This window comes from Octopus sinensis, linkage group LG1, assembly GCF_006345805.1.
Source record: "Octopus sinensis linkage group LG1, ASM634580v1, whole genome shotgun sequence".
NCBI lineage: Eukaryota > Metazoa > Mollusca > Cephalopoda > Octopoda > Octopodidae > Octopus > Octopus sinensis.
Genome location: NC_042997.1, coordinates 130,472,214 through 130,484,465, shown reverse-complemented (window position 1 = coordinate 130,484,465; position 12,252 = coordinate 130,472,214). Strand labels below are relative to the sequence as shown.

At 35.1% G+C, this 12,252-nt stretch overlaps 1 protein-coding gene across 3 annotated transcripts in view; it reads right to left on the bottom strand.

Annotated features, from left to right (window-relative positions):
- Positions 1–12,252, bottom strand: part of LOC115214963 (sushi, von Willebrand factor type A, EGF and pentraxin domain-containing protein 1) — a 226,501-nt gene that overhangs the window by 109,231 nt on the left and 105,018 nt on the right. For all 3 annotated transcript variants that reach the window (XR_003881945.2, XM_036504662.1, XM_029784063.2), the window contains exons 2-3: positions 3,456–4,223; positions 2,641–2,790 (exon numbers count right to left, since the gene is read on the bottom strand). Coding sequence is in view for 2 of the 3 variants with exons in the window: in XM_036504662.1 (XP_036360555.1) it covers positions 2,641–2,790; positions 3,456–4,194 (889 nt within the window). In the remaining variant the exon portion in view is untranslated. The remainder of the gene's footprint in view (positions 1–2,640; positions 2,791–3,455; positions 4,224–12,252) is intronic.

Genomic DNA, 12,252 nt, shown 5'->3' with positions numbered 1-12,252 from the left:
TTGTGCCAGTGGCATGTAAAAGCACCCACTACACTCTTCGGGTAGTTGGTGTTAGGAAAGGCATCCAGCCATAGAAAACCATGCTAAATCAGACTGGATCCTGGCACAGTCTTCCAGTGTGCCAGCCCAGTCAAATCGTCCAACCCATGCCAGCATGGAAAACAGACGTTAAATGATGATGATGATGATGATGATTACATAAGGCATAACTTTATGTGAAATATAGCTCAGCTATATACACGGACATCCAAAAAAGAAAAGTGTCTCTTTGAATGTTTATCAAATATTTATGCACCAATAACTACCTCATAATGTGTGGGCTCCAGCAAATGTGCTTGATACTGTGACCCCCATTTCTACCAAGGAACACCTAATGCACTCACTACTCTTCTTCCTGCTGTCTCTAATTTCTCTCAACTCTAAAATCATGTACTCTTTACTCTCTCGTTACACTTTTACTTGTTTCAGTCATTTTGACTGTGGCCATGCTGGAGCACTGCCTTTAGACGAACGATTCGACCCCAGGACTTATTCTTTGTAAGCCTAGTACTTATTCTATCGGTCTCTTTTGCCAAACTGCTAAGTTACGGGGACGGTTGTCAAGCAATGTTGGGGGGACAAACACAGACACACAAACATATATATATACATATATACAACGGGTTTCAGTTTCCATCTACCAAATCCACTCACAAGGCTTTGGTTGGCCTGAGGCTATAGTAGAAGACATTTGCCCAAGGTGCCACGCAGTGGGACTGAAACTGGAACCATGTAGTTTGTAAGCAAGCTACTTACCACACAACCACTCCTACGTATTTATAAGAGTTGTAAATATTGCAAAATATCTTCTGTAGAGTGATGATATCAAAATAGGAGCCACTCCTACACCACTCCTACTAAACACTTCCCTCAAACATTCCTCTCTAGAACTGTAGTTATTACCATTTATATAATTTAATATCAGGTTTCAAGAGTAAAATGAAGGTATGGTGTAGGGCTTTAGATATTGGAGGCGAGGTCATGCAATTACCAAGAGATCAGGTGGTGAATTTGATCCTTAGATCAAGAGGTTTGTTAATTACTTGAGTAAGGCCCTTCATATCACATTGTTTCAATTCACTTAAAACGAGTACCAGCTACAGCTATGAGTCAAAGCAGCAACAGACAAGGCTCTTGTTCAGAGGAAAGCCCTAATATTCTCAGTTGTTTAAATGCCTTAGAAAGTGGGATAAACTCCAATCTAATGGATTGAGACAGATTTACTTCAACAGTTAAAGGATGGTAAAGTGTGTGAACATATAGAAGCTAAATGAGTGGGGCCACTCATTAACAGGAAGAACTGTAGATAATAATTTCCTATAACTGATGCCAGCGCCACCTGACTGGCGTCCGTGTCAGTGACACGTAAAAAGCACCCACTACACTCACGGAGTGGTTGGCATTAGGAAGGGCATCCAGCTGTAGAAACACTGCCAGATCAGACTGGAGCCTGATGCAGCCTCCTGGCTTCCGAGACCCCGGTCAAACAGTCCAACCCATGCTAGCATGGAAAACAGACGTTAAACGATGATGATGATGATGATTAGCTAATAAGAAAAGCACTTTTGATTGTATGACCTGACCAATATGGTAATGGTCAAATATCATTCAACAAATACAGTATTGTCTTTAAAGGGAAAATAACAGGATGTTATATATGCAACTATGACATCAGTAACTCACTGACTCATCAAATTGATGCTTTTTTGCCCACACATATGTACTTATATTCACATGCTCATGCACACACCCCACGCACACACAAATTCACTCATGTGTACTGATTCACATATGCACATGCACACACACTCATGCACAAACACCTATGTAGTTCTATTTCTTATTATTTAGCCACAGGTCACTCCTGGTGAAACAGTTTCATGACCAAAAACATTCGAGCTATGGCTATCACATCCTTTTGTACTTCAGAACTTCCAATGTTTACTGTAATTCTTTTTCTTTTTTTTTTAATATCATGTGACTTCAACCTAAAGAAGAAAAACAGTGCCAATGACCTTTTGAAGTGTCTGTAAAACCAGAGAAAAAGTATTTTCAGATTGGAGATTTAGCTCCAAAGCTTACAACAACAAAAAAAACTTCACTAAAGGTACCCAAGGGCCTGATGGTGTGTTAAACAGGGTAACAGTTTATGTGTACCACCAACAACAGGAATAGGGGCTCCACACAACATCCATTGTTTCCATTTCCTGAATTTCATTCACATAGCATTGGTCAACCTAAATCCTTAGCAGATGATACTTGCCTTAGGGCATACAATAAGAATGAATCTAAAACAAACATAGCCTTGAAGCAGGCTTCTCAATTATGTAGTCACATCATATTTCTCTAAGATGATAAGGTGTGAGTCAAAGGAGGCTTTACTGCAATTTTGAGTGCAGTGAGTAACTGCGTAGAAGTTCTCTTGGGCATTTTGGTTATCAATAAAGACAGTTATAAACTTTGTAACTAGGAGAGAACAAACAATGGAAATAGTATGATTGTGATGTGACGCCCACATTGATCAATACCATAGTAAGGATTGAAGAATACAAAATATAATGGTAAGAAATTAAAATATTCAGTATATGATAAAATACTTACATTTACATGTGATACCATCACCTTCATATCCAGCATTACAGATGCACTGGTATTGACCAACCCTTGTTCCACATGAACACACAGCATTCTTAGAACATTTTTCATTACAGAAATTCCTGTTTGCAACTTCCCAGATTTCTTTCTGACTGCCTGAAATGATAAAATTTAATTTCATATTTTCATACTCATCCTCATTTTATATTTGCCTTTCCATGCTAACACGCACAGGACAAATTTTCTGTGGCATTGTTGTACAACTATATGCCTTTCTTGTCCCTAACTCTTTAGACACATGATTGTGTCTATTCCAAAACCAGGATACAAACAGCAAAAACAGTAAAATTTGATTAAAGTATTTCTGTAATTTAAAGGAATAAGAATAATTTTTTTTCTGTTTAAATTTCCAATAAAGAATAAGTGGTGGAAGACCCTTTCATATGGATCAGATGAATGTAATTGATGTTTATTTTAAGTTTCTGCAGGTTGAGATCTGAAGGGAGAACACAGACTTACAGATCTGAAAATAAGAGATTTCTGTGAAGTGTTTTAGGATTGGTTTGGGAACTGTGACAGAGTAGGGATAATAAAAGGAAGAGAGGCAAAATAACCATGAAGTAAACAGTTTGTCAGCTCATCATAGTGATAATAACTAGAGTAGAGTAATGTAGTAACGACAAAAAAGAGAGAGAAAGAAAGAATGAGAAAAGGATGAGGAGAATGGAAATAAAGAGAAAGAGAGAGAGCAGTGAGAAGTGGAGAGAGAGGGAGAGCCAGAATATTAGTGAATATACACTTATATATATAAATGTACTTACCGTTATGAAGCTGTCTGGCAAGAAGTGAGAAGGTCGAAAAATCAGGAATGAAGAATGTATGGTTCTTCAGTTGTGAAGCAATGTATTCCAACTCGGGTAAGTTAGCATCTTTGATGCCAAATGCATAAATTTCAACTTGAGGACCATGGGCTGTAGAATTCCACTTGCTATTCCAACGAAGGGCACGGATTTCCAGTGAAGCCCGCACAGGATTTGGGCCAACATTTGATTTTCCATCAGTTAAGACAAAAACAGCCTTTTTGGCATTTCGCCTTGAGTTTAAAAGAATACTTTGTGCTCTTTTCAAAGCATCATAGGTGGCAGTATAACCTGCCATTACTTTCTTTTCTAGTCTTTGTTTTATTTGTTTCATTAAAGAACATTTTGTAGTGTGTTTCTCATTTAAATCATTAATTTCCAAACTAACATGGGAACCATACGTTATAACAGCAACTCTTGTATGTTCTCCAGTCACTGAGAAATGTTCAAGAATGGAACGGATAAATGTTATCATAGAACTCCAACCTTGGGGTGGAATACTGGCTGATCGGTCAAGTATAAAGACAAGGTCAACTTCTTTTCCCGGGAAACGTTGGTATAAATTATTGATGACATCACGTCCTTTCTTAACGATGTCTTCATCTGCAGTTTCCCGACATTGAACACAGACAACAGTTATACATAATGTAATATATAAAAATAGATGCTTGTTTAAGTTATTTGAAGGCATTCTTGTCATTTTAACATGTGTAACTTGGTTTTGCAAACCTAAAGAGTTCAAAAGGAAAAGAATATAATTAATAAATTGACTACAAAATCAAAAATAATGCTTTCTATTGGCTATATATATATACTAGCAGTATAGCCCAGCATTGCTCGAGCTTGTTTTCTTTTCGACCCTTTAGAATTGGAATTTTTGAAAAGTAAAAATTTTGCATTATGTACCTTGTTATTCTCTTTAAGAGAACATTTTTCTGGTTGAGATGCACCGAAAAATGACGACACAGCAGTCAAAAAATCGTAAAACATAGGGATTTTCATAGAAAAAAAAGCACCTTTTTGATGTAAATAATTTTTGGTGTTAACATGGTCCAATTTGAATTTTATCTTCTACAGAAGGAAGAGCAAGCCTTATTCTATCACAATCTCAATTTTGGTCAACTTGCGCCATAGGGTCTCGGAGGAGATAGTGTTAGTTGGAGGCTACCAAACCTGCCATACACAGACAACGTCAGCTTTATATATATATAGAGAGATATATGTAAATTTAGATTCAGATGAATATGGTACTTAAGTTGAGGCACTAGAATTTAGTATGGTATTATCTATACAATTTAAAATAAGGTGATTATAATCAAAATAAGCAACAAGGATATCCTTGTTGCTTATTTTGATTATATATATATATATATAAAATATTATTCGAGACAAAACCACTATTTTGCAAAACAAACAAGGAAAGACTTAATCAATACATAAATTTTAATAAATAGTCAAAAAAACCGCCACTACAATCGTTTCTTGTCTTGATCGACAATCTTCAGGTGGACTTCCATTGACACTGAATTATTGGAAGTCCACCTGAAGATTGTTGATCAAGACAAGAAACGATTGTAGTGGCGGTTTTTTTGACTATTTATTAAAATTTATGTATTGATTAAGTCTTTCCTTGTTTGTTTTGCAAAATAGTGGTTTTGTCTCGAATAATATTTTATAATATTTTACTATAAAATCGATTTAATCCTAAATCTGATTTTTTTCCCTGTAAATTTGGATTTATTCCCTAATATTTATTATTTATATATATATATATATATACACATATACATATATACATACATATATATATATATATATATATATATATGCTGCTGATGATGATGATATATATAGATATAATATACATAATATACATATAGAATAATTTTGGGGTCGCCAAAATGTAATACAATATCTTAAAGCAGTTTAAAAATATATATTAAACTGGGATTGATTCATTCTACTGTTGTTTTATTGCTATTTATTTACAAGTATTATAAATTTTACAGATAAAATATTTTTCTGGGAAGGAATTATGATTTATAACATTGCTACTATGGGAAATTATTGCTCTGCTTTACGAGTGGTCTCCAAAAATAAATTAACTCATATATCGAGACATCACTGTGCTCATTTGATTCTCTGTCCGAAGAATTTTTAATAAGAGATAATGATTTCTCCTACAAGTACAATTTTGTAATTCCTATTACCAAATGAAACACATGTAATGGTGAATAAATAATACTCCAAAATTTTCCAATCTCCTATTTTGATATTATCACTCTACAGAAAATATTTTGCAATATTTACAACTCTTATAAATATGTAGGAGTGGCTGTGTGGTAAGTAGCTTGCTTACCAACCACATGGGTCTGGGTTCAGTCCCACTGTGTGGCACCTTGGTCAAGTGTCTTCTACTATAGCCTTGTGAGTGGATTTGGTAGATGGAAACTGAAAGAAGCCCGTCGAATATATGTATATATATATATATATATATATATATATATATATATATATTATATATATATATGTGTGTGTGTGTGTGTGTTTGTGTATATGTTTGTGTGTCTGTGTTTGTCCCCCCAACATCACTTGATAATCGACGCTGATGTGTTTACGTCCTCGTAACTTAGCAGTTCGGCAAAAGAGATTGATAGAATAAGTACTAGGCTTACAAAGAATAAGTCCCGGGGTTGATTTGCTCCACTAAAGGCAGTGCTCCAGCATGGCCACAGTCAAATGACTGAAATAAGTAAAAGAGTAAAAGAGTTATACTTCACACAAATATAGCATCTACTTACAAATTTTGAATAGTGAAATAAGCAGATGTGCTTCAAGAGGACACTGCTTAGGTTTAACTTTATTCATCTATCTATCTATCTATCTATCTATCTATCTATCTATCTATCTATCTATCTATCTATCTATCTATCTATCTATCAATCTATCAATCTATCTATCTATCTATCTATCTATCTATCTATCTATCTATTTATCTATCTATCCATCTATCTATCTATCTGTCTAGCTATCTACCTATCTATCTTTCTATTTGTATATATATATATACACACACACACACACACACACACATACACACATGCACACCATGGGCTTCTTTCAGTTTCCATCTACCAAATCCACTCGCAAGCCTTTGGTTAGGTTAGTGCTTATAGTAAAAAAGTGTAAATGTATTATAGAATTATTGAATATTAAATCTAATTTTCTGACCTTTTAAAGTCATCAAATGTTGACTGGTATGAAATGTCAAATGTAACATTTGAAAATAATTGTAAAAATGGTTACAAATTGGTACAGATTGTGTTATAGAAATTATGTGATGTAATTCAACAGTGCAAATGAGGCAAATGACATAAAACAGAACAAAAAGAGACACAGATATGGTTTTAGTTCAAACATCTATTAGTAATCCCTTCTATTTGTGAAATAGATTTATTGAATGTAGATGCAAAGCCTGTATTTTTACTGAAATCACATCTTATGATAAATATCTTTAGTAATGTTGTACTATTTATATTTCTAATATGGAAATTGATTTACTTAAGAGAACAATGTATATTTTGTGTCATAACAGAAGTTCAAAAGAATACAAAAAGAAAAAAATCTAGAACAGTTTGGGATATCTAGGGTAAAGCACTTTGTGAATAACGGCGTTGTTGACTTTAGGTTTCCAAAGGACCAATCACTGCATTTCCAATGACAAGATTAGCAGGTGAGTATCTGCAACACAGAAAAACAAATACCACAAGGTATTTTTCTTCCATGTGCTGCTGGGTTTTTTGTTTTTTTATTTTTGTGGGGAAGGAGTTTCACATCAGTATTGCATGAATTATTGTTTACACAGCCACACGCAGTCACACATGTGATTTCTATCTACTAAAGATTACTAACAAAGAATTGGTAACCCAAATTTTATGGTAGAACACATTTGTCCAAGGTGCTGTGCAATGGGAATGAACCTGGAACAATGTAGTTGGTATGCTGTAAACTTCTTAACCACACAGGCATGCACACACACCCAGTAAGTTTCCAAACTAATTAGTACATATGTAAGACATACCAAGCTAAGTAAAATTGCTGTCTTCCACACATACAGGTATTAGTACCTCTCAGGTGTCAGTACCACTTAAAAAACACCTGTGCTGATGCTGCATAATTACACCCATGCTGGTGGCATGTAATGTGCACACAACACACTCTATTAAGTGGTTGGCATTAGAAAGGGCATCCAGCCATAGAGTTCATGCCTCAACAGACAGTTGGAGTCTGGATAGCTTCCTGCTAGCCAGCTTCATGTCAAACCATCCAACTCATACCACCATGGGAAGCTGGAAAGCTGACATTAAACGTTGATGATGATATAAATATATATATATATATATATACATATATATATATATACATACATATATATTTATACATACATACATACATACATACATACATACATACATACATACATATGTACATACATACGTACATATATATATATATATATATAATATATATATATATATATATATATATAATGGGAAGGTTTACGAAAATAAGCAAAAGACGAAGGCAGGTGGAGTACAAACAAGCAAATGTATTAGTATGGCGCTCAGGAATAGAAATAGAACAAGTCTTTTACGTTTCGAGCCTACGCTCTTCGACAGAAAGATACACAGAAAAGAAACAAGGAGAGAAACAAGGAGAGAAAAAAATGCGTGTAGGAGCTAACGGTCCATCATGGCGTTCTGATGTAAATATATATATATATATATATATACACACACACACACAAGGAGGTGCTGAAAAGTTCCTGGCTTTAAGGGTATCATGAAAGGCCTGGTTGGGGACTCAACCTTTCATGTTCTTTTACAGGGCTTAGAAAAATTGAAGGACCACTGCAATTAGTGTGTGAATCTGAGAGGAGAATATGTTGAAAAAAATCACATCATTAACTGATCCTCCGGCATTTTCTTTTATCCAAAACCAGGAACTTCTCAGCTCCCACTCGTGTGTATATGTGTGTCTGTGTGTGTGTGAGTATTATGTATGCTTGTATTATGTATGTATGTATGTATGTATGTATGTATATATGTATATGTATATGTATGTGTATATATATATATATATGTATAAAGATATATATATATATATATATATATATGTATGTATCTATATATCTATATATATATGTGTATATATATATATATATATATATATATATATATATATGTATGCATATATGTATATATGTATGTATGTATGTATATATATAGGGAGAATTCGCAAAAAAAACAAAAGACGAAGACTGGTGGTGTAGACAACAAGCAGATGTATTAGTTTAACGCTTGGGAAATGAAAAAGTCTTTAATGTTTCGAGCCTACGCTCTTCCACAGAAAGGAACACAGAAAGAAACGAGGAGAGAAAATAAAGAATGTGTAGTAGCTAGCAATCTATCATAGCGATCTATCATATATATATATAACCAAGGGGCTTCCAAAGCCTGTCTGAAAATATCTTTAGTATCATTATTTTTGTCTTTGAGAATTCATTTTCTAAAATAGAATATTGACTAAAATCACTAAGAAAACTTATTCCATGCGAACGAAATGGGGTCATGACAATAATTTGTTTCTAAAAGTATTGTTTTACCCCAAAAAGGACTCTGCTAATTTTATTAATTAAGAGCTGTTAGGGGCAAGCAGGCAGAATATTAGCACATTTCTTCCTAATGTTATTTCCTTTGTCTGGGAGTAAAATGAAGCTCTTGGATGTGAAAAACAACTGCTGATGTATGTTAATCATCATTATCATCATCATCATTATCCACTTTTACATACTTGCATAACACACACACACACACACACACACTCACACATTCACTCATATACACATATACATACATACACACATACACACATAGATACATACATACACATATAGATACATACATACATACATACATACATACATACATACATACATACATACATACATACATACATACATACAAGGTAAGACCCCCTTTGGTCACGTGTGACCATAGATTGCACTGAGAAAGTTACCCTCTGAGTAAAAGTATGGGCAAGGTCATTTATGGAGGACCAGCATTTGCCCATGCCTACCACTCTCCATGCCACCAATGTTATCAAAGGGAAAGGTAAAGGCCAATACAGCTTGGTACCCATGACATCGCAATTCATTTCTACAGCTGAGTGAACTGGAGCAATGTGAAATAAAGTCTCCTGCTCAAGAACACAACAGACAGCCTGATCCAGAAATCGAACTCACCACCTCATGATTGTGAAACCCAATGCTCTAACCACTGAACCATGAAGCTTCACCACATACATACATGCATATGTACATACATACATGCATATGTACATACATACATACATACAAACATGCATACATGATGGGTTATCTACCTTGTCCATTCACAAAGCTTTCACTTTGGTCAGTATGGAGCTTTATTAAGACACTTGCTCAGGGACTGAACCCAAAACCATGCTGCAAAGTTCTTATCACACAGCTAGAATCTTCTCCTACCTAAATTTAAACTCACCTGATGAAAGTGGTTTCTTTTTTTCAATCAATGTAACTGATCTGTTCATCAATTAAAAAAAATGCTACTGAAACAGCTGTTGTGATCCTTTAAAACCTATTGGTGTTCTTAGTTAATGGTTTTATAAATGCATGCGTGTGTGTGTGTGTGTGTGTGAGTGTGAATACTCATATCTAGACATCTTGTGTTGGTTGCAAATGAGCATCATTGTCATAGAAGTGCGTTCATTTCAAGAATTCTATAAAACTATATCTGGCCACAGGGGAAATATTACCTTGTGTGGAAAACAGGTGAGGGTTGCTGACAGGAAAGACATCTGGCCATAGAAAATATATTTTAACAAATTCTGTCTGACCCATGCAAGCATGGCAAAGTTGACGTTAAATGATGGTGGTGGCGTCGACAGTGGTAGCGGCGGTGATGGCGACAACGACAGTGATATATCTATGTCAATGTCTGTATGTTTATGTATTCGTGACAGAACCTGGCTGGTTTCATTTCACTACACTAACACAAGAACTGCTGATATATTGCAGGAGTTTCCTAGAAAAACTGTCACCAGAAATTACATCCGTGCCTTATCAGAAGAAAGCTATAAAGGGAGAACAGAGGTAGAGAAGAATCTGCTGAGCTCTGACATACACGAGACATAAACCTTATTAATATACTGCCCTAATTATACAATTACATCTTATCAGTTGAAAATCCAGAGGGGAATAAAGACACATATAGCTTCTAAAAAAATACATTGTGTTCGTATTAACTGGTGTGCGATTATTTAAGAGTTACGTGTATGTTTCAGTATGTGCTGTGCAATGGATATATGTTTATAGGTATAGGCATGCTGTGTGGTAAGAAGCTTGCTTCTCAACTACATGGTCCCAGGTTCAGTCCCACTGTGTGACACCTTGGCCAAGTGTCTTCTACTATAGCCTCAGGCCAACGAAAGCCTTGTGTGTGGGTTTGGTAGACAAAAACTGAGAGAAGCCTGTCGTATATATGTTTGTATATTATTATATGTATTTATCCCCACTCCATCGCTTCACAACTGATGTTGGTGTGTTTACGTCCCCATAACTTAACAGTTTGGCAAAAGAGACCAATAGAATAAGAACTTGGCTTATAAAGAATATGTCTGTCCTTGGGTCGATTTCTTCAACTAAACCCTTTAAGATAGTTCTCCAGCATGGTCTCAGTCAAATGACTAAGACAAGTAAAAGACTACAAGAGAAATATGTATTTATGATGAAACAGACTCTAAAGAGGTTGATGCTGGTTTGCATAGGTAACACTTATAAAATCAATAAAAGAACTGTATCTTCGCTGTGTGTATGGATATGCTGTTATATATACTCTTTTACTTGTTTCAGTCATTTGACTGTGGCCATGCTGGAGCACCACCTTTAGTCGAGTAAATCGACCCCCAGACTTATTCTTTGCAAGCCTAGTACTTATTCTATCAGTCTCTTTTGCCGAACCGCTAAGTTACGGGGACATGTACACACTACTATCGGTTGTCAAGCGATGTTGGGGGGACAAACACAGACTCGCAAACATACACACACACACATATACATATACATATATACAACGGGCTTCTATCAGTTTTTGTCTACCAAATCCACTCACAAGGCTTTGGTCAGCCTGAGGCTATAGTTGAAGACACTTGCCCAAGGTGCCACGTAGTGGGACTGAACCCAGAACCATGTGGTTGGTAAGCAAGCCACTTACCACAGAGCCACTCCTATGCCTATATTAAAAAAAAATTGCATTCTTTTATTCTTTTATTAAATTAAATTAAAAAATTCTTTTAATTGTTTCAGTCATTTGACTGTGACCATGCTTTAGTCAAACAAATTGACCCCAGGATTTATTCTTTGGAAGCCTAGTATTAATTCTATCAGCCTCTTTTGCTTAACTGCAAAGTTATGGGGATGTAAACACACCAGCATTGGTTGTCAAGCGATGGGGAGGGGTACAGATACATACCAATTTTATATTAAATCTAATCTTGAGTCAATATCTTTTTCTCCACCATTTTTTTTTATACTTGTTTATGGTATATTTATATTTGTAACAATATTTTTTCAACTACATACATACATACATATATACATATACATACAACAGGCTACTTTCAGTTCTCCTCTACCAAATCCACTAACAATGCTTTTGTT